General features: G+C 50.5%; 1 protein-coding gene and 1 long non-coding RNA gene across 2 annotated transcripts in view; one reads left to right on the forward strand and one right to left on the reverse strand.

Moving 5' to 3' along the window:
- Positions 1-21,643, forward strand: part of LOC310659308 — a 182,760-nt gene that overhangs the window by 134,560 nt on the left and 26,557 nt on the right. The gene's annotated exons all lie outside the window — the stretch shown is intronic.
- The window catches only part of FBH1 (F-box DNA helicase 1), a 49,434-nt gene that overhangs the window by 23,709 nt on the left and 4,082 nt on the right, over positions 1-21,643 (reverse strand). The window contains exons 4-10 of the mRNA XM_083401896.1: positions 18,608-18,738; positions 17,347-17,485; positions 7,610-7,800; positions 5,062-5,175; positions 4,240-4,331; positions 2,099-2,267; positions 421-643 (exon numbers count right to left, since the gene is read on the reverse strand). Coding sequence (XP_083258022.1) covers positions 421-643; positions 2,099-2,267; positions 4,240-4,331; positions 5,062-5,175; positions 7,610-7,800; positions 17,347-17,485; positions 18,608-18,738 — 1,059 coding nt within the window. The remainder of the gene's footprint in view (positions 1-420; positions 644-2,098; positions 2,268-4,239; positions 4,332-5,061; positions 5,176-7,609; positions 7,801-17,346; positions 17,486-18,607; positions 18,739-21,643) is intronic.

Genomic DNA, 21,643 nt, shown 5'->3' on the forward strand with positions numbered 1-21,643 from the left:
AGTGTCTGTTTGACACCCATTTCCCTCTCCCCGGGTGCAATGCTCTTCCCACCCAAGGGCAAAGCCTAAAAAGGCTACAATGCGATGGTGGCGGCCCCACGCATTGCACATTACAGTAGTCAAACCATGGGACCACCAGGGCATGGAGCAATTTTCGAGTTTCAGCTTCGACTGTTGCACATCTCCTCGTTTTCAATTTTGTGTGAACTGCCTGGAGGACCCTCGCTAACGAGGGGCCAAAAAAATGCCAAAATCGGAGAAAGGCGGTTGCAGCAGCGAGTTTTGGGCGTGAGGTGGCGGCAACAGCAGCCCCTAGGGCTTTCCAATGCTTTCGACGCCGGCAAGTCCCCTGCCCGCCCGTAACGCCTTCCTGCCCGGAGCAATAAAGGAGCCGAGTTTCCCCTGATAATGAATACTCACTCGCTTTTCCGCTTCCTGGACAAGAACGAGCTGCCCCTGGTTGTTCTTGCACCAGAGGGGCGTGTGTTCCGTAGAGATGGATTCGTCGGCGGAGGCAAAGAACGCTGAGAGGGTCTCAATGACGGTCTTGGCTCTGATGTACAACGACTGGCCCTCGCGGTTGCGGAGGACGAAGCTGACACAATAGGAGCTCAGCGAGCCAGCGTTGAGCTTCTTCTTGTAGCTGCACGAGGTTGGAAGCGGGGCAACGGGTGGGAGAGAGAGAGAGAAGGAGGAGACTTTACAACCGTGAAGTCCGAAGGGGACGCCCTCCATGTTAGGATTCGGATGTTCCGTTCCACCTTAAAACAGATGTGTGGGTTGTTGTATGTCACATGTCTGTTTACTTCCAGCACAGCTTGCTGGGAACTTCCATTGTGTATAGCTTTTGCCTATGCTGTTTGCTTGGACACGAAGGGAAGCAGACATGTTTTTCCTTTGTCCTGATGCTGAATAAAATGCTTGTAAATACGCTTTACACAGCCTCTGCCTGCCACTTCTGCTGCGAAGAGTTCTTATCTAAAGGAGCATCTCAACCCCCATCATTCTGCCCGGACACTGAGGTCCAGAGCCAAGGGCTTTCTGGCAATTCCCTCACTGCGAGAAGCAAAGTTACAGAGAACCAGGCAGAGGGCCTTCTCAGTGGTGGCACCCATCCTGTGGAACGCCCTCCCACCAGATGTCAAAGAGAACAACAACTACCAGACTTTTAGACGACATCTGAAGGCAGCGCTGTTTAGGGAAGCTTTTAATTTTTGATGTATTACGGTATTTTAGTTTTTTTTGGAAGCTGCCCAGAGTGGCTGGGGAAGCCCAGCCCCAGATGGGTGGGGTATAAATAATAAATTATTATTATTATTATTATTATTATTATTATTATTATTATTATTATTATCTCTGCTGTCTTGCGCGCTCAGCCTCTAAAGTTTTCTGAAGCCTGAGTCGCAGTTTTTGATGCTGTTCCGACAACGGGAGTTCGCCCGGCTGCCGGCCAGTGGGCTGGAGCCAGCTGGGAGCCAATTACCGTATTTTTCGCTCCATAAGGCATACCACACCATAGGGCGCACCCAGTTTTTAGGGGGGGAAATCAAGAAAAATAATCTTATTTTCCCCCCAGCCCCAAAGAGCAGCGTACAGGATGCTGTAAGAGCGCAACCTCTCCCTGCCGGATCTCCCTCCCGGGAGAAGCTGCACGGGGCTAAAGAAGCCATAGCCCCGTGCAGCCTCTCCCTGCCGAAGCCTGGAGAGCGAGAGGGGTCGGTGCACACCGACGCCTCTCACTCTCCAGACTTCAGCGAAAGCAACGCAAAGCCTTTGGAGCACGGAGGCAGACGGAGCACTCCCTCCGTGCTTTGGAGGCTTAGCGTTGCTATCGCTGAAGCCAAGGAGCCTGCATTTGCTCCATAGGACGCACATGTTGGTTTCTGCTTCCTCACTGAGCAGCGAATGCATGTCACAAGACATTGTTTTGCATTCCACAGTCCAAGTTACTGTTGGGTTCCCACAGGAATGGGAGACTGGATGTGACGTGCACTGGTTTCCTGTTTTTCACTGTTCTCTGGCACTGATGGGCCATTGAGGGCGCTGCTTGTGTTCCTGCATTTAACCAGGCCACATCCACGAGAAGGCTGCCACTTACTTTTTCCCGACTTCCTTGAAGGCCAAAGAGTGGACCGTCTTGCACGTCACATTTGGAGGGAACCTCTGCGCCGCCTGATCCGCAATGGTTCTGTTGAACGCCAGGTACAGGAATCTGAGCTTGGACCATTTCTCAGCGTACCTGATCAGGGTGGAAGTCTTCCCTGTCCCTGAGGAGGAAACGGAAACTCTTTCCACTGTTCCAAAACTGTAGTGTAGATCTTGGCTGGAGCAGCTACAACCCTCCAAAAGCTGTTTGACCACGTGGACTGGGGTTGATGGGAGCGGGACGTCCAACAAGACTTATTTAGATAAAGAGCTATGCTCTGGTTACCGTATTTTTCACCCTATAGGACACACTTTTTCCCCTCCAAAAATGAAGGGGAAATCTGGGTGCGTCCTATGGGGCGAATGCAGGCTTTCGCTGAAGCTTGGAGAGTAAGAGGGGTCGGTGCGCACCGACCCCTCTCACTCTCCAGGCTTCAGGAAGACATCCACAGCCTAGGCAGCCCTGCGGGAGGTCCCGCAGGGATGTCTAGGCTGCGGATAGCAGCCTGCTTCCCGGAGCGTTGGGCGCCCTGAAAGCAGAGCGCCCGGCGCCTCGGGAACACATCTGTAGCCTGGGCAGCCCTGCGGGAGTTCCCCACAGGGCTCCCCATGCTGCGGATAGCAGCCTGCCGCTTGGCGCGAGGAGTGCCCGGAAGCAGAGCACCCCTCGCGCCGGGCAGACATCCGCAGCGTGGGGAGCCCTCCAGGAGTTCCCCACAGGGCTCCCCATACCGCGGATAGCAGCCTGCCGTCCGGCGGGCAAGGCGCCCTGAAGCAGAGCACCCCTCGCGCCGGGCAGACATCGGCCAGCCCCACAAGCTCGGGGGACAGCAGGGAGGCGCAGCGCCGCCATCCCGCTGTTCCCCGACCTGGTTCGGTTTCCCCGACCTGCTTTTGGGGGGGGAATAAAGGAAAAAAAAATTTCCTTTATTTCCCCAAAAAAACTAGGTGCGTCCTATGGGACGAAAAATACGGTAGTTACAGTGACGGAAATTGAAGCAATAACTGGCTGTACTCTGTCAATTCAGATGTATTATTATCATCATTACGTATTTATTTATACCCTGACTTTTCCCCTGACAGGGACTCAAAGTGTTCTATACGTTATAAAATACAGAATAAATATACAGTGGTACCTCAGGTTAAGTACTTAATTCGTTCCGGAGGTCCGTACTTAACCTGAAACTGTTCTTAACCTGAAGCACCACTTTAGTTAATGGGGCCTCCTGCTGCTGCCGCGCCGCCAGAGCACGATTTCTGTTCTCATCCTGAAGCAAAGTTCTTAACCCAAGGTAAAATTTCTGGGTTAGTGGAGTCTGTAACCAGAAGCGTATGTAACCTGAAGCATATGTAACCTGAGGTACCACCGTATATTCTATAACATATATAAACATTACTCTTCAGCCAGGCCTTTGGCTTATTAATATTCCACAGCCTTTTAAATGTGTCTGTGGGAAGCGGGGCTGTTGGTTTGCGGTTTTCGTCTGAATTATTTACTTGTGCTTTTATCTTGTATTTTTATTCTGTGAACTGCCCTGAGATCATGTTATGAAGGGCAGCATAATAATAATAAAATAATGATGATGATGATGATGATGATGATGATGATATATGAATCTGGTCTACATATACTAAGTAAGTTTATTTGTGGCCTGAATAAACCAAGGAATTGTCACCAGAAAATGCCACAACCCTCACCAGAGGTTAGGGAGAGTTCAAAAGGCGCCATGCGCCATCAAGCGGCCATTTTGAGGCCTGTACGCTTAAGGCCACAAAGTAGTATAAACACCGGCAACTGGGAAACACTGGCCTGCGAGCGCTCCAGTTGGAGAGCAGCCTTTGCCAAAGGTATCATGGGCTTTGAAGACACTTGAACTCAGGACGCAAGGGAGAAACGTGCTAAGAGGAAGGCACACTTGGCAAACCTTCATCGTGATCAACTCCTGCCCGGAAACCAATGTCTCCACTGTGGAAGGACGTGTGGATCCAGAATTGGCCTCCACAGTCACTTACGGACTCACTGTTAAGACCGTACCAATGGAAGACAATGAGGGATCGCCGAAGAAGATTCTGTGTCGACTTAAGCCACCTTACCTGCAAAAGCGATGATTTTCATAACCTCCCCTGGTGCAATTGCGTGATTTAATATATTCTGCTGTTCACAAGTGAGTCGTGTATCAGGGTTGCTGAAGAAAAGGACCAAAACCAACATGGATTAATGAAACGCTAGAACACATCTTAAAAAGCAGAGACATCACCTTGCCATATAGTTCAAGCTATGGTTTTCCCAGTAGTGATGTACGGAAGTGAGAGCTGGACCATAAAGCAGGCTGATCGTCGAAGAATGGATGCTTTTGAATTAGGGTGCTGGAGGAGACTCTTGAGAGTCCCATGGACTGCAAGAAGATCAAACCTCTCCATTCTGAAGGAAATCAGCCCTGAGTGCTCCCTGGAAGGACAGATCCTGAAGCTGAGGCTCCAGTACTTTGGCCACCTCAGGAGAAGAGAAGACTCCCTGGAAAAGACCCTGATGTTGGGAAAGATGGAGGGCACAAGGAGAAGGGGACGATAGAGGACGAGATGGTGGGACAGTGTTCTCTAAGAGACCAGCATGAGTTTGACCAAACTGTGGGAGGCAGTGGAAGATAGGAGTGCCTGGCGTGCTCTGGTCCAGGGGGTCACGAAAAGTCGGACACGACTAAATGACAGCAACAGAACATGGCAATCAAATGAGCCCCCGTTCTCCGAATCTGTGGCAGCCCCAACCTGTCCCGCGAGGGAGAAAGCTCCTCCCTCTCTCATCACACCAGAACTCATCCAATGAACCTGAAACATTGGAAGATTCAGGAGGACTTGCAAGGCAAGCTGGCAACGGCCGCTGTTCATTTCAGCTTTCGACGTAAACACAGGAAGTACCTGCACTGAGGGCCTCTTTCGAATCCGGAGCTGCCCCATTCCGGCTCGACGAATGTGGTGCCGTTGTTAGAATTCTCCAGGAGATAGAGACAGTAGAAAATGCTGTAGTGAAACCTACAAGGACGCAGGGAGAAGAAGTGTATGAATCGAAAGAGGTCCCTAACAGCATAAGTGAGGATGGAAAGAACAAACCTAGGTAACAATATACAGAAGTCAGCATGGGGGAAATCGTGGAAAGGGGATTTGAGATTCACAGCATGTTACACATTAAAAGAAAATGATGTGAAAATGATGTATCGCTGGTATTTAACCCCGAGTAAATTAGCAAAAATGTATAGGACAAGTTCAAAAATCCACTGGAAATGCAAAGAAAAAGAAGGCACCTTTTGCCACGTGTGGTGGAACTGTAAAGTAATAAAAGAATTATGGGAAATGATATATAATAAACAAACAAACAACAACAACAACAACTATAATAATAATAATAATAATAATAATAATAATAATAATAATAATAATAATAAAAAATTATTTATACCCTGCCCATCTGGCTGGGTTTCCCCAGCCACTCTGGGCGGCTCCCAATCGAGTGCTAGGTGTGTCAGGTACGTCTTGTGGAGCGAAAAATACGGTAGGTTTCTCCGGGAACTAGAGCCCTCCTACCACGAAAGAGGCCTTTAACAAACACTCTCCAGGTTGTCAAAAGAGAGGGACAGTTTCTGTCCGGTAAGTTGGAATGCCCAGGGATTATATCAGGTTTCTGCAAGCAGTGGCTCTTCAGACTTCAGACTGTCATGAGGACGTCTGCATGAGGCTAATGGCTCATGCACTCCAGCATCAAATTTGAAGCTTACTTCAAACTGGGAGGGATAGCTAATGCTGCAGAAGACAGGATCGGGATTCAAGATGCCAAGGAGGAGGAGGAGAAGAAGAAGAATTTATTATTTATACCCCGCCCATCTGGCTGAGTTTCCCCAGCCACTCAGGGCAGCTCCCAATCGAGTGTTAAAAACAATACAGCATTAAATATTTAAAAACTTCCCTAAACAGGGCTGCCTTCAGATGTCTTTTAAAGATAGGATAGCTGCTTATTTCCTTGACATCTGAAGGAAGGGCGTTCCACAGGGCAGGCGCCACTACCGAGAAGGCCCTCTGCCTGGTTCCCTGTAACCTCACTTCTCACAATGAGGGAACTGCCAGAAGGCCCTCGGCGCTGGATCTCAGTGTCCGGGTTGAACGATGGGGGTGGAGACACTCCTTCAGGTATACAGGACCGAGGCCGTTTAGGGCTTTCAAGGTCAGCACCAACACTTTGAATTGTGCTCAGAAATGTACTGGGAGCCAATGCAGATCTCTCAGGACCGGTGTTATGTGGTCTTGGCGGCCACTCCCAGTCACCAGTCTCGCTGCTGCATTCTGGATTAATTGTAGTTTCCAGGTCACCTTCAAAGGTAGCCCCACGTAGAGCGCATTGCAGTACTTGAAGCGGAAGAATGAATTGAATTTTTAAAAAAATAATTCACACAGTATTTTTCACCCTATAAGACGCACCTGCCATAAGACGCACCTAGTTTTAGAGGAGGAGAACAAGGAAAAAAATGTTCTCTCCCTCTCAGCTCTGCGCATCTACAGCAAAGCGGGAGGAGAAACGGAACGAGCTCCGTTTCTCCTCCCGCTTCACTAAAGGGGCGCTACGCAGAGAGTGAAAGCTGCACAGCGCCTCTCCAGCGAAGCACCGATCCCTCTTGCTCTCCTGGCTTCTGGGATAGCTGCGCAGCCTGCATTCGCTCCATAAGACGCACACACATTTCCCCTTACTTTTTAGGAGGGGAAAAGTGCGTCTTATAGAGCGAAAAATACGGTATATATTGCATAAAGGTAAAGGTACCCCTGCCCGTACGGGCCAGTCTTGACAGACTCTAGGGTTGTGTGCCCATCTCACTCAAAGAGGCCAGGGGCCAGCGCTGTCCGGAGACACTTCCGGGTCACGTGGCCAGCGTGACATCGCTGCTCTGGCGAGCCAGAGCCGCACACGGAAACGCCGTTTACCTTCCCGCTAGTAAGCGGTCCCTATTTATCTACTTGCACCCGGGAGTGCTTTCGAACTGCTAGGTTGGCAGGCGCTGGGACCGAACGACGGGAGCGCACCCCACCGCAGGGATTCGAACCGCCGACCTCTTGATCGGCAAGCCCTAGGCGCTGAGGCTTTAACCCACAGCGCCACCCGCGTCCCATATATTGCATACCACTGCTTCATTTTTAAAAAAATCAAAGGGGTTCACTGCACAGAACACTCAAAACCATACAATAAAACCATTTTAAAGAGTTAAAGACAGGTATCAAATTAACTGCTGTGGGAGGTTATATCCTTAACTGCCTCTGCAAAGGCCTGGCGGAACGGAAAAGTTTTCAGCTGGCATTTAATAGTTGGTACAGAAGGAGTCAAGGCAAACGTGCGTCTGCATTCAAGGATGCAACTTGGGTTTCGCCGCTGCTGGGACCCTTGACTGCCCCGCCGCCTTTTAAGCCCCTCCCTTGGCAGACGTACCTGTTGCTGATGTGAATCTTTTTATCCCGCATGGCAAACAGCACAGTGGCCATGCAGTACAGAACTTCCATGACGTCCACTAGCGAGAGGCTGGAGGTGGGTCTTCTTACAGAAGCCACCAAGTCCTGGACGTCAGAGACACCTCCAGAGATCAGCACGATGGTAGCAAATATGGCCCAAATGTACGAAGGCTGGAAAGGATATTTAAAAAAACAATAATAATTAGGTTCATCACAAAGATAATTCTTATGTTTATTATGTTGGAACCCGCCTAGAGTGGCTGGGGCAACCCAGTTAGATGGGCATGGTACAAATAATTTAATGTTATTATTATTATTAGGATTTAGAAATGCTATTTACCAGGCCTAGTTCCAACATGGAACCAGAGAACCATCTGTCAAAGGATAACAGAACTTGTTGTGCTTTTCAGGGTATGAGACTAGGGTTTTTTATTAAAAAATTAGGTTCAAAATTGTGGGTCGTCTTATACACAGATACAATCTCTCCCCATTTTCTCAATTTGGAGGCCACAAAAATAGGGGGCAGCTAAAAAAGCCAATGCAATTCTGGGCTGCATCAATAGGAGTATAGCATCTAAATCAAGGGAAGTAATAGTGCCACTGTATTCTGCTCTGGTCAGACCTCACCTGGAGTACTGTGTCCAGTTCTGGGCACCACAGTTCAAGAAGGACACTGACAAACTGGAACGTGTCCAGAGGAGGGCAACCAAAATGGTCAAAGGCCTGGAAACGATGCCTTATGAGGAACGGCTAAGGGAGCTGGGCATGTTTAACCTGGAGAAGAGGAGGTTAAGGGGTGATATGATAGCCATGTTCAAATATATAAAAGGATGTCACATAGAGGAGGGAGAAAGGTTGTTTTCTGCTGCTCCAGAGAAGCGGACACGGAGCAATGGATCCAAACTACAAGAAAGAAGATTCCACCTAAACATTAGGAAGAACTTCCTGACAGTAAGAGCTGTTCAACAGTGGAATTTGCTGCCAAGGAGTGTGGTGGAGTCTCCTTCTTTGGAGGTCTTTAAGCAGAGGCTTGACAACCATATGTCAGGAGTGCTCTGATGGTGTTTCCTGCTTGGCAGGGGGTTGGACTCGATGACCCTTGTGGTCTCTTCCAACTCTATGATTCTATGATACATGGGGGCGTGTTATACAGGGGGAAATATGGTGGCCCAGGAATGTAATGCATTTTAAGCACTTGAACAGCATGAAACAACCAGGCAATTAATGGCAGCAGCAAGCAGGAGATTGGCAGAAGCGATTGGGCAGGTGATTGGTGGCTGCAGCAAGGCCTGCTGGCGGTTGGCTGTGGCAATTGGGCAGGTGGTTGGCGGCTGTGGTGAGACGAGCAGGCAATCGGCGGCTGCGGCAAGGTGCGCGACAGGCAGTGGCAAGCAATCGGCAGTGGCGGGCAGGCAGTGCGCGATTGGCGGAAGTGATCTCCCCCCCCCAAAAAAAAGCATTATTATTATTTATTTATTTGTACCCCGCTCATCTGGCTGGGTTTCCCCAGCCACTCTGGGCGGCTTCCAAGAAAGATTTAAAATACATTAAAATATCACACATTAAAAACTTTCCTGAACAGGGCTGCCTTCAGATGTCTTCTAAATGTCAGGTAGTTGTTTTTCTCTTTGACACCTGGTGGGAGGGCGTTCCACAGGGCAGGTGCCACCACCGAGAAGGCCCTTTGCCTGGTTCCCTGTAGCTTTGCTTCTCGCAGGGAGGGAACCGCCAGAAGGCCCTCGGCGCTGGACCTCAGCGTCCGGGCAGAACGATGGGGGTGGAGATGCTCCTTCAAGTATACTGAACCAAGTGCATTTAGGGCTTTAAATAACTTAATTTCTTAATTTTGGGTTTAAAAAAATAGGGGTCTTCTTATACATGGAAAAATACGGCAATTAAGCAAAGCTGATGAACCTAGTACAGCAACACCCGCTTTCCAACACGATAACTGTTTGCACCAATGGCTCTCCCCCCTTTGCGTCCTCTAGGGAACCCCCTGATTCGTGAACCACTGATTTAGACCTTCCTGTCACCTTTTCCCAGTAGTGATGTACGGAAGTGAGAGCTGGACCATAAAGCAGGCTGATCGTCGAAGAATGGATGCTTTTGAATTATGGTGCTGGAGGAGACTCTTGAGAGTCCCATGGACTGCAAGAAGACCAGACCTCTCCATTCTGAAGGAAATCAGCCCTGAGTCCTCACTGGAAGGACAGATCCTGAAGCTGAGGCTCCAGTACTTTGGCCACCTCATGAGAAGAGAAGATTCCCTGGAAAAGACCCTGATGTTGGGAAAGATGGAGGGCACAAGGAGAAGGGGACGACAGAGGACGAGATGGTGGGACAGTGTTCTCGAAGAGACCAACATGAGTTTGACCAAACTGCGGGAGGCAGTGGAAGACAGGAGGGCCTGGCGTGCTCTGGTCCAGGGGGTCATGAAGAGTCGGGCACGACTAAACGACTAAACAACAGTCACCTTGCATGCTCAGTGTGTCACAAGCAACCCTTTTAATTGGGGTTCCAATGACCTCAAAGCCCCCTTAGTGACAGCCACAAATTAAATACACACACACACACACACAAAATGGGGAAGAGGGCTAAGAGCTAAAGCATCAGGGAATGGTCAACTCTCCTATGATATAATGCATTGCACGTTTACTCGGACGTAAGTGCCACCGGACTCAACGGCCACATACTGCCCGGTCCAGTGGGATCGCACCTGTCAGGGGTTCAGGAGCAGAGGCACAGGAGAGGGAGGAAATGGAGAGCGAAGGGGAGGAGTCCGAAGGAAATGTCAGCGATGACAGCAATCCAAGGTCTCTGAGTCTGTCCAGTGAATCAGAGGATTCACAAAAAGGGGCTCCCATGGTCAGGGCAAGGGGAGTACCCAGGGGGGCACTTCAGGGAGAAGGGGCCAGAGGGGACTCAGAGAGCAGCAGCTGGAAATCTGGACCAGCGTCCACACCAGAGGGAAGTAGGGGGGAGGAGTCCCAGGCATCGGGATCAGGCGGCGCGCTACCAGCGGGAGAACATGAGGCAGGATTGACCACGCCTCCGTCAGGGAGCGAGGAAACGGTTAAGAGGAAGGTTAAACACGCGCGCGCGCCAAGTTCAAATGTACAGGAAGGCGGCACAGTTGGCAGCCCGGGTAGGGAGCCAAGTCCTAAAGCCCGCCGAAGAGAGCGGGAGGAGTCAGGAGGGTCAACGTCTGCGTCAGAGGAGTCCAGGAGGGAGGAGACCCCGGGGGGCAGCAGGACCCAGAGGAGAAAGGAGAGAAGGGAGAGGTGGAGTAAGATTAGAGTCTTAAACTGGTGTACAGGGGGCGGAGATTCAGACGGAGCTTCGCCGGTCTAGACTCTAGACGTAGAGCTGGGGCGCTGAGGCTTGGAAATGGAAACTATTCTTCAATAAAGACTTTGATACTTTACTACCGGCTAGCGTTGGTCCTTTGTGAGCTGGGACCAGGAGCCAGCTCTGACAGTAAGCTCCGTCTCCCTAGTTTTGGCACCAAGAACCTCGCCACGTGAGTCGACGCAGCGAGGGCAGAGGAGGGGTGCTTCGAGAGCTCACACAGATCAGGCAAGATGAATCCAGAACAGCAACTGACAGAACTGCGAAATGCAGTAACTCAACTCAACGCAGAGGTACGGGCCTCCAAGAAAAGGGAAGAGGAAATGGATGCCGCCTGCAGAGATCTCCGAACCAGGTTGGAAGCGCTCACCACACTGGGGCAAATGGGACCCAAGTCAGAGGGGATTGGACTGGGCAGAAGGGGAGGCAGTCTGGTATCTCATTTCGACGGGAGTTTACAGCAGTACCCCAACTTCAGAGCCGACCTGCTGTTTGCGCTGGATCTGCTAGACAAAGACTTTAGAGATGAGAGAGAGAAAGTGGGGTTTATCTTGTCCCATTTGCATGGGGAGGCCAAAACGTGGCTGAGGAATTTATGGAGAGATAATGATCCGGCGCTCCAAGATGCGAAGGCTTTCATTAAAGCAATGGATTCGTGTTTTTTATCAAAGATAGACATCGACATTGCCAGAAGAGACATACACGGGCTTAAACAAGGCAGAGCCAGTGTGAGGCAGTACCATGCACGCTTTTTTGGCTTAGTTCATGCACTGGGATGGGAGAAAGATTCTGCCCCAGTGAGAGACCTCTTTTGGGAAGGCTTGAATGCAGATGTAAAAGCTGAGATTGCAAGGGGAGAGAGGCCAAATAACACTCAGCAAGTGGTCCAGAGGGCGCTGGAAATTGGGGTGCGCCTGGAGGAACGTCCTTGGAACAGAGAAGAAGGACGTTGGGGAAGGGCGCCAGCCAGAGCACCTCCCTTCTCTCCCAAAGATGCAACGCGTGCGTAATCCACACCCTCGCAGGGAGGGGGAGAAGAACCGATGGAGATCGGAGGTGCCAGGGCTCAGTCAGCTACCAGAGCCCTAACACCGGGAGCAGTCAAAACGAAGCCTCCTAGAGGGAACAGGAAGTGCTACATCTGCGAGAGTGCTCAACACATGGCGAAAGAGTGTCCCCAGAGGCTCCACAAGCACACTGCAGCCTCGGCAACAGTCACAGACGCAACTCAACAGGGAACATCGCAACAGGGAAACGACGGAGTCTGGCTGGAGGAAGAGGCACTGGGGTCCAGCCAGACAAGTCAATGAAGCAATCCCCAGCAATTTTGCAGCCCACAGACCCCCTCCCACCCAAACCAGTGGTGCAGCTTACAGCGTCTCTCCAACTGCCCAATGGACGCACTCTGGAAGTGCCGATCACCATTGACTCCGGCAGCAACGCCGACTTTATAGGACTGGATTTCATTCAGCAGCGGGACGCGGGTGGCGCTCTGGGTTAAAGCCTCAGTGCCTAAGGCTTGCCGATCGAAAGGTCGGCGGTTCGAATCCCCGCGGCGGGGTGCGCTCCTGCTGTTCGGTCCCAGCGCCTGCCAACCTAGCAGTTCGAAAGCACTCCCGGGTGCAAGTAGATAAATAGGGACCGCTTACTAGCGGGAAGGTAAACGGCGTTTCCGTGTGCGGCTCTGGCTCGCCAGAGCAGCGATGTCACGCTGGCCACGTGACCCGGAAGTGTCTTCGGACAGCGCTGGCCCTTGGCCTCTTTGAGTGAGATGGGCGCACAACCCTAGAGTCTGTCAAGACTGGCCCGTACGGGCAGGGGTACCTTCATTCAGCAGCACAATATACCACTACTACCAGCCACGCTGCCCCTGAAGGTTGTCACGGTGGATGGCAGAGAATTGTTGGGGGGGCAGGTGGTGCAACAGACACAGCCAATGGTGATGCGGATTGGAAATCACCGAGAAGTCATCAGCTTCAATGTCACCCACCTGTCGGACACGCCTGTAGTCTTGGGCATGAGTTGGCACAGGCACAGCCCAGCATTGGCGTGGTACCAGCGCCAACTGACCTTCGGCTCCTCCTATTGTGCGGAACATTGCATCCTACCTAGCCCGGAAGAGGGAGGGGAAGACCCGCAGCTACAATTAGGCACGCTGCAAGCAGTGCCACGCAAGTACGCAGAGTTTTTGGAGGTTTTCTGCGAGAAAGAAGCAGACAAGCTGCCTCCCCACAGGCCCTATGACTGCAAGATTGACCTCCTGCCAGGGGCGACGCTGCCAACCGGGAAACTGTATTCAATGTCTGAAGACGAGCTGCAGGAGCTCAGGGAGTTCATAGATCTCAACTTGAAGCGCGGTTTCATCCGGGAGTCGAAGGCAGTGGGGGGCAGTCCTGTATTCTTTGTGAAGAAAAAGGACACGCCCCAAAAGAGGCTTGTAGTTGATTTCAGGCTCTTAAATTCCAAGACCAAGCCCACGGCCTTTCCCATGCCCAAAATAGATGACCTGCTCGCAACGGTGAGGAAAGGACGCATTTTCACAAAGTTGGATCTGTGAGGGGCGTACAACCTGATTCGCATACGGGAGGGAGACGAGTGGAAGACTGCCATGTTCACGCCCCTGGGCACCTATGAATACAGAGTTATGCCCTTTGGTTTACAAAATGGCTCTCACTGTTTTCAAGCCTTCATGCATCACGTCCTGGCGGGTCTCCTCTACAAGAAATGCGTCTGCTTCTTGGACGACATCCTGATATTCTCAGAATCAGAGGAGACCCACGAGGGAGACGTCAAGGAGGTTCTGCAGAGACTGCAGGAGCATCGGCTGTACGCCAAGCTGGAGAAGTGCCAGTTCGACAGGAAGGAGGTGGATTTCCTGGGCTACAAGTTGTCGGACAAGGGGCTCGCCATGGACAGCGCCAAGGTTCGCGCAGTGTTGGACTGGAAGAGCCCGCGCAATCGGAAGGAGGTCCAGCGGTTTGTGGGTTTCGCCAACTTTTACCGCAAGTTCATCAAGGGGTTCGCGATGCAGACAGCGGCCATTACCGACACGCTCAGCTCCAAGAAGAAGAAGTTCATCTGGACGGAGCAAGCGGAGCAGTCCTTCCAGAACCTTAAGCGTCTCTTCTCGTCCGAAGAGCAGCTACTGCATGTGAATCCCAGCAGACCGATGAGAGTTGAAACGGACGCCTCAGACAGAGCCGTGGGCGCAGTACTGTTGCAGCAGGACCCGCATGGGGACTGGAGACCGTGTGCCTTCTACTCTAGGAAGCTCAGCAAGTCAGAGCAGAACTACACCATCTGGGACAGGGAGTTGCTGGCCATTTATGCAGCATTCAAGGCGTGGCGGCACTTCCTCATCGGAGCCAAACACACAGTGCAGGTTCGCACGGATCATAAGAACCAGGAGTACTGGCGTACGGCAAGGTTCCTGAACCAGCGGCACATCAGATGGGCGGAGTTCTTTGCGGATTTCGACTTCAGGATAGAATACATCCCAGGCGACAACAACATCATGGCAGATGCACTGTCCAGAAAGCAGCAATACCTCGAAGAGGCGGCACCAGCAGCGGCCAAGCACATTTTCGCACCGAAAGCGTGGGCGTGCGCTTCAGCAACCGTGGACCTGGATGCGGTCCGTCGAGCGCTGCAGGAGGACCCCTTCGCACAAGCCAAAATGGAGAAGGTGCACAAGGGCACGGTGAAGGACGACGAGTTCCAAATACGTGATGGATTGCTCATCCGCAGAGGGGCACTCTATGTACCGGGAGACGACCTCCGCGCGAGAGTACTGCAGCAGTTGCACGACGCACCCACCGCCGGGCACTTTGGCAAAGAGAAGACGGCAGAATTAGTTGCCAGAGATTTTTGGTGGCCCAAGATGCGGGGGGAAGTCGCGGAGTACGTCTCGAGGTGCGACACCTGCCAAAGGGCCAAGTCAGTGCACAAACCTCCGGCGGGATTGCTCGAACCGCTGCAGACACCGAGCGAACCGTGGGAGAGGGTGGCCCTGGACTTTGTCACGGATTTACCCAGCTCGAGGGGTAAAACGGCAGTGCTAGTGGTGGTGGACATGTTCACCAAAATGGCCCACTTCATTCCGTGCGCGAAGGTGGCCACGGCGGAACAGACCGCCAAACTGCTCATAGACCACGTCTTCAGGGTGCACGGTCTGCCACGGTCGATCTTGTCCGACAGGGGGCGACAGTTCATCTCGAACTTCTGGCAGAAGCTGATGGGTTTCCTGAACGTCAAGATCAACCTGGCGTCGGCGAGACACCCGCAGACCAACGGACAAGCGGAGCGCGTCAACGCCATCATGCAGCAGTACCTGAGATGCTATGCAAATCAGCAGCCGGCAACATGGGTGGACTACCTGCCGCTCGCTGAGTTCGCCTACAACAACACGAAGCACGTGTCCACGGGGGTGACACCGTTCTTCGCCAACAACGGGAGGCATCCCAGAACCTTCCCGGGATTAGAGAGACTGGGGGAGGGGGAGCCACAGGCAGCGGAAGTCTTAGCGTCAGAATTGCAGGAAGTTCACGAACAGCTTAGGAGGCAGTTAGAACTTGCAAAGCACGCATACAAACTGCAGGCTGACAAGCACAGAAGGGTCGGGGAGGACATACAGGTGGGAGACTGGGTGTGGTTAGCGGCCCAAGCAGTGCCGACCAGATCATTAGCGAAGAAGAAACTCGGACATAAGCAGCTAGGACCTTACCAAGTCGAGGCACAGATCAATCCAGTGGCCTTCCGGTTGACACTTCCGGAGGGATCCAGAATGCACCCAGTGTTCCATAGGTCAGTGCTCACGCCCTACAAAGCACCTCACCGATTTCAGGCGCAGGGCACGGCACCAGACCCGTATAGGGAGACGCCCCCAAGGAGGGAGTCGCCAAGAGGGGAGCCCATCAACCAGGTCACAGAGATTTTAGACTCGAGATGGGGGGAAGAGGGAGTAGAATATTTTCTCGCCAGTGAAGGTACCCCGGCCAGCGCCAACCGTTGGGTGCCGGACTATGCCCTGGACGAGCCTCTTCTCAAAGAGGAATTTCATGCCTTGTTCCCACACAGGCCCATGCCAGCCGAGTATTTCGACGACTGGCTTTTCACACCCACGCTTTCAACCAGCACATTCCAGGGGTTCACCTCGGACGAAGAACCGGCAATAGAAACACGTTCCCGGAGGGATCGCCCTCGGGGTTTGCCTCAGACCGCTCGTTTTGGTGGGACGATCGACCAGAGGAGCGGTGGAGCAGGAGGTGGCTGGGGGGTCCTTGGCAGGCAATGGACCCAGAGGTGACAGAGGGAGAGATGGACATGGACGTGCTGGGGGAGGACGTTGGGTTCGAGCACGGCGGCACAGAGATGGAAGCAGAGGAAATCGAGGTCGGCGAGAGCACGGAGGACGAGCCGGACTTATCCGGCTGGATGCACGCCACGGGGGACGAACTGTATCCGCCATTCACCCCCACAACGACGGAGCACCCAGCACCCATACCTGAGGAAGGGGAGGGGGGAAGGGGGGGCTTCGAGGGGGGGATGGATGTCAGGGGTTCAGGAGCAGAGGCACAGGAGAGGGAGGAAATGGAGAGCGAAGGGGAGGAGTCCGAAGGAAATGTCAGCGATGACAGCAATCCAAGGTCTCTGAGTCCGTCCAGTGAATCAGAGGATTCACAAAAAGGGGCTCCCATGGTCAGGGCAAGGGGAGTACCCAGGGGGGCACTTCAGGGAGAAGGGGCCAGAGGGGACTCAGAGAGCAGCAGCTGGAAATCTGGACCAGCGTCCACACCAGAGGGAAGTAGGGGGGAGGAGTCCCAGGCATCGGGATCAGGCGGCGCGCTACCAGCGGGAGAACATGAGGCAGGATTGACCACGCCTCCGTCAGGGAGCGAGGAAACGGTTAAGAGGAAGGTTAAACACGCGCGCGCGCCAAGTTCAAATGTACAGGAAGGCGGCACAGTTGGCAGCCCAGGTAGGGAGCCAAGTCCTAAAGCCCGCCGAAGAGAGCGGGAGGAGTCAGGAGGGTCAACGTCTGCGTCAGAGGAGTCCAGGAGGGAGGAGACCCCGGGGGGCAGCAGGACCCAGAGGAGAAAGGAGAGAAGGGAGAGGTGGAGTAAGATTAGAGTCTTAAACTGGTGTACAGGGGGCGGAGATTCAGACGGAGCTTCGCTGGTCTAGACTCTAGACGTAGAGCTGGGGCGCTGAGGCTTGGAAATGGAAACTATTCTTCAATAAAGACTTTGATACTTTACTACCGGCTAGCGTTGGTCCTTTGTGAGCTGGGACCAGGAGCCAGCTCTGACAGCACCCTTATTGCAGCAGTTAATCTGCAGAGTGCGGAGGAAAAAAACATGCCACGCTTACTCCCGCATTGGGGCTCGACAGCTCAGGCAGCCAGCTGGCAAGGCAGGCTTCGGCCTTGGGAAAGAGAGAGTGCTTTGTCAAGCACTGGCGGATCGCTCTGGGGTCCCAGCAGCGACGGCTCTTCGCAGAAGCAACACATCTGTGTGGAACCAAAGCAAAAAAAAATATATGGTGTTAGTGGAGCCCTCACACACCAGGTCAGGACTGTCTTCACAGGAAATAACAGACAGTGGTACCTTGGTTGTCAAACAACTTAGTTCCCAAACGGTGAAAACCTGGAAGAAGTGTTCTGGTTTTCGAACTGCTTTTCGGAAGCCGACTGTCCTATGCGGCTGTCGGCTATCAAATACCAGCTGCGCCTTGGTATTTGAACATTTCAGGAGTCAAACAGACTTCCGGAACGCATTAGGTTTGGCACTTTTGTTTCTACTATTTATTTTGCGTTTTTGAGGCCTTTTCAGTTAATATGTTTTTGTGACTGCGTGGAACCCAGTTCAACTACTGACTGACTGATTATGTTACTGCAGAAATAGATAAAGGCCCCCTATCCAAACAATGACTATCATCAGTACAGGTAAGAATTTTATTTTTTAATTTCATTTTTTGTCATCTACAGTGGTACCTCGGGATGTGAACGGGATCCGTTTAAAAAAAATAAATCAGATTTTTAAAATTTAAATCGGATTTTAAAAATAAAATTCTTTTGGAGGAAAAATCTTTCCAATGATAGTTTTCTATTTAAGTTACATTATAGTCCAAAGGCTATTCATCAGGAAATAAGGATTTGTTTTAAGTTTTTCATGTGTGCCAAAACTCAGTATACGGGTTTAAAAACAAAAAAAAGTTTAACCACATTAGTTAACAAACATGGATACATTTGCAATAATGTTATTGCTTTAGTTAAATAAATTGTTATTAAGGAAACGGCTATTTTTCTCCTTCCAATAAAGTACAGCAGAAAAGTTGTCCAAATAGAAACAGTTAGCTTATTAAACCTCACCATAATTTTGTAATTATGTGTCTATGTATTTCTGATAGTATAACCAAATCAGTAATTTTTTTGATATAGCTGTAAAAACAACTCTGAAAATTTATTATTCCAAAAATGGAAGCTTCATCTGGTTGTAAATGTTAAGAGTATACCAGCAGGAATGAGTCTTTCTGTAAAATAATAATAATGATGATTTAAATCCGAGTCTTACTGACGAGTGATTTAAATCGATTTGATTTAAATCAAATCCACCCTGGAAGCATCACTCACCGTAAAAACCCCAGCGGAAAGTGGCTCTGCTTTGGGGTCAGGTCATAACGTTGAAGGATGGCCTTCACAATGAGCTGGGCCTGGGCCTCAGACTTCAGAGATTTGTAGTACAGTTTTTTCCAAGGAACAAACTGCAAAAAAACAACAACAACGCATCAGCTCCTTTCTGGAAACCCAACGAAGTTTAATTTATGCATTCTTCCCTCCCAGCGGAGCAAAACAAGCAGTGTTAGGAACTCAGATACAGTGGTACCCCGCAAGACGAATGCCTCGCAAGACGGAAAACCCCCTAGACGAAAGGGTTTTCCGTTTTTTGATGCGCTTCGCAGGACGAATTTCCCTATGGGCTTGCTTCGCAAGACGAAAATGTCTTGCGAGTCTTGAGATTTTTTTTCGCTCCCCACCCCCTTTTTCTAAGCCGCTAAACCGCTAATAGCCTTTTAGCAGCTAATCCGTTAATCCCTTAAGCCTTTAATAGCCGCTAATCCGCTAATAGCGCTAATCCGCTAATAGGGTTGCTTCGCAAGACGAAAAAACCGCTAGACGAAGAGACTCGCAGAACGAATTAATTTCGTCTTGCAAGGCACCGCTATATAGTGACCTCCCATCAGATATCAAGGCAATAAGCAACTATCTGGCTTTTAGAAGACATCTGAAGGCAGCCCTGTCTAGGGAGGTTTTTAATGTTTAATGCTGTATTGCGTTTTTAATATTCAGTTGGGAGGCGCCCAGAGTGGCTGGGGAAACCCAGCCAGATGGGCAGGGTATAAATAATGGATTTATTATTATTTATTATTCTTTATATAAGCTAATCGTCAAATGGCACCTTAAACCTAGGTTGCGGTCGCCATAACAGACGGTATAGGTGCCCTTTTCTCCTCAGTGAAATTTCTTCATTTCATTTCTGTACCGCTTTCGATTTCAAAGGAAAAAAGATCTCAAAGCGGTTTACAACACATTAAAACATCCCGTAAAACAATCCAGGATAAAACGAACGCAGGGGAAATATTTCACATCCTATTCTAAATGGCATTTTGCTTTCCTACTTAATTGACAGAGCTGCCCCATAGCAGAAGTTCTCTAGGAAGCCAGCGCGGTGTCGTAGTTAAGAGTGTCCTACTAGGACCTCGAAGATCTGGGTTCAAATTCCCACTCAGGCATGAGTATCTCTTAACCCATGGCTAGGCAAACTAAGGCCCGGGGGCCGGATCCGACCCAATCGCCTTCTCTTTTTCTTTTTTTTATAATATTTTTTATTAGGTTTTTTACATAGAAAATAAAACAGAACAAAACTAAAAAGAAAAAAAAAGAAAAAAGTACACAATACAAAAACACCAAAACAACAGCATAGTACAAAACACATCAAAAAGAAAAAACATTAATAAAAACAGTTTCAACTTTATGATATTTCTTTCATTTACTTATTTCCCGACTTCCCCAAACCTCCCTTCCACAACACCTATTTGATCAGCAAATCCCTATCCTCTGTCTTAATTAATCCTTGTCTTAATTTTAACATCTTTATATAACTTAGTCTCCTTAAAATCTTAAATCATTAAATCTTTAAATTTTACGACTTTTATACTAATAACCTTTTAAGTTCAATCTGATGTCATTTTAACATTCATTAATCTTATAATATTTCTGTAAGTAGTCTTTAAATTTCTTCCAGTCTTCTTCCACCGTCTCTTCTCCCTGGTCTCTGATTCTGCCAGTCATCTCGCCGGCCCAATCGCCTTCTCAATCCGACCCGCAGATGGGTCTGAGAATCAGTGTGTTTTTACACAAGTAGAATGTGTGCTTTTATTTAAAACGCATCTCTGGGTTATTTGTGGGGCATAGGAATTTGTTATTGATTTATTTTTTCAAAATATAGTCCGGCCCCCCCACAAGGTCTGAGGGACAGCGGACCGGCCCCCTGCTGAAAAAGTTTGCTGACCCCTGAATTAACTTACCTCACAAAGTCGTTGTGGGGATTACCGGGGGAGGGGAGTGAAGCATGTATTATTCTTATTATTTATCGAATTAATATACAGTGGACGCTCCGGTTGCAAACGTAATCCGTGCGGAATACATGTTCGCAACCTGCAGCGGTGTGTCTGCGCACAGGCAGATTGCGATTCAGCACTTCTGTGCATGTGCAAAGCGCAATTTAGCACTTCTGCGACTGCCGAAACCTGGAAGTAACCCGTTCCGATACTTCCGGGTTTCGGCACATCCGTAACCTGAAAAAACGCAACCGGAAGTGTCTGTAACCACAGGTATGACTGTATTGCCCTATACCCAGATGTCTCAGGGCCATTCACGCGACAAAAATCAAAATATAAAACCACAAAATATATAATCAAAATAAAAACAACCACCCAATAACTCTCCCTGCTTCCCACCAAAAAAAGCCCCACATTTTAAAAGGGCATAGGATGTGAAATCAACCAAAAGCCTGGTTAAAAGGGAACATTTTCGCCTGGCACCTAAAGGTATATAATGAAGGGGCCATGCGAACTTCTCCCCATGTACTACTTGGGAGGAAAACGGTGGGATATACCGTATTTTTCACTCTATAGGATGCACCAGATGATAGGATGCACGTTGTTTTGGGGGGGGGAGGAAACAAGGGGGGGGGGGATTCTGAATCCCAGAACAGCAAGAGGCTTCTGGGATAGCCTATTGCTGTTCTGGCTTCTGGGATAGCCGCTGGGATAGCTGGTCTAGCTTTGCGCGAAGCCTCCACAAGGCACGGGGAGCCTTCATGCCTGTGCCCTGCGAAGGCTTCTGGGACAGCCCGCGAAGCCTCCGGAGGGCAGCGGGATGAAGGCACCCCGCTGCCCTGTGGAGGCTTTGCGCAGCTAACCCCAGCGCCTTTGGAGCGCAGCGCGAGGTCCCGTTGCACTCCAAAGGCTTCAGGTGGCTATCTGTGAAGCCTGAGAGCGAGAGGGGTCGGTGCACACTGACCCCTCTCACTCTCTAGGCTTCAGCAAAAGCAACGCGTAGACTCCAGAGCGCGGAGGGAGCGCTCCCTCTGCGCTTTGGAGGCTT

This window comes from Podarcis tiliguerta (assembly GCF_965153285.1).
Source record: "Podarcis tiliguerta genome assembly, chromosome: 10".
Classification (NCBI taxonomy): Eukaryota; Metazoa; Chordata; class Lepidosauria; order Squamata; family Lacertidae; genus Podarcis; species Podarcis tiliguerta.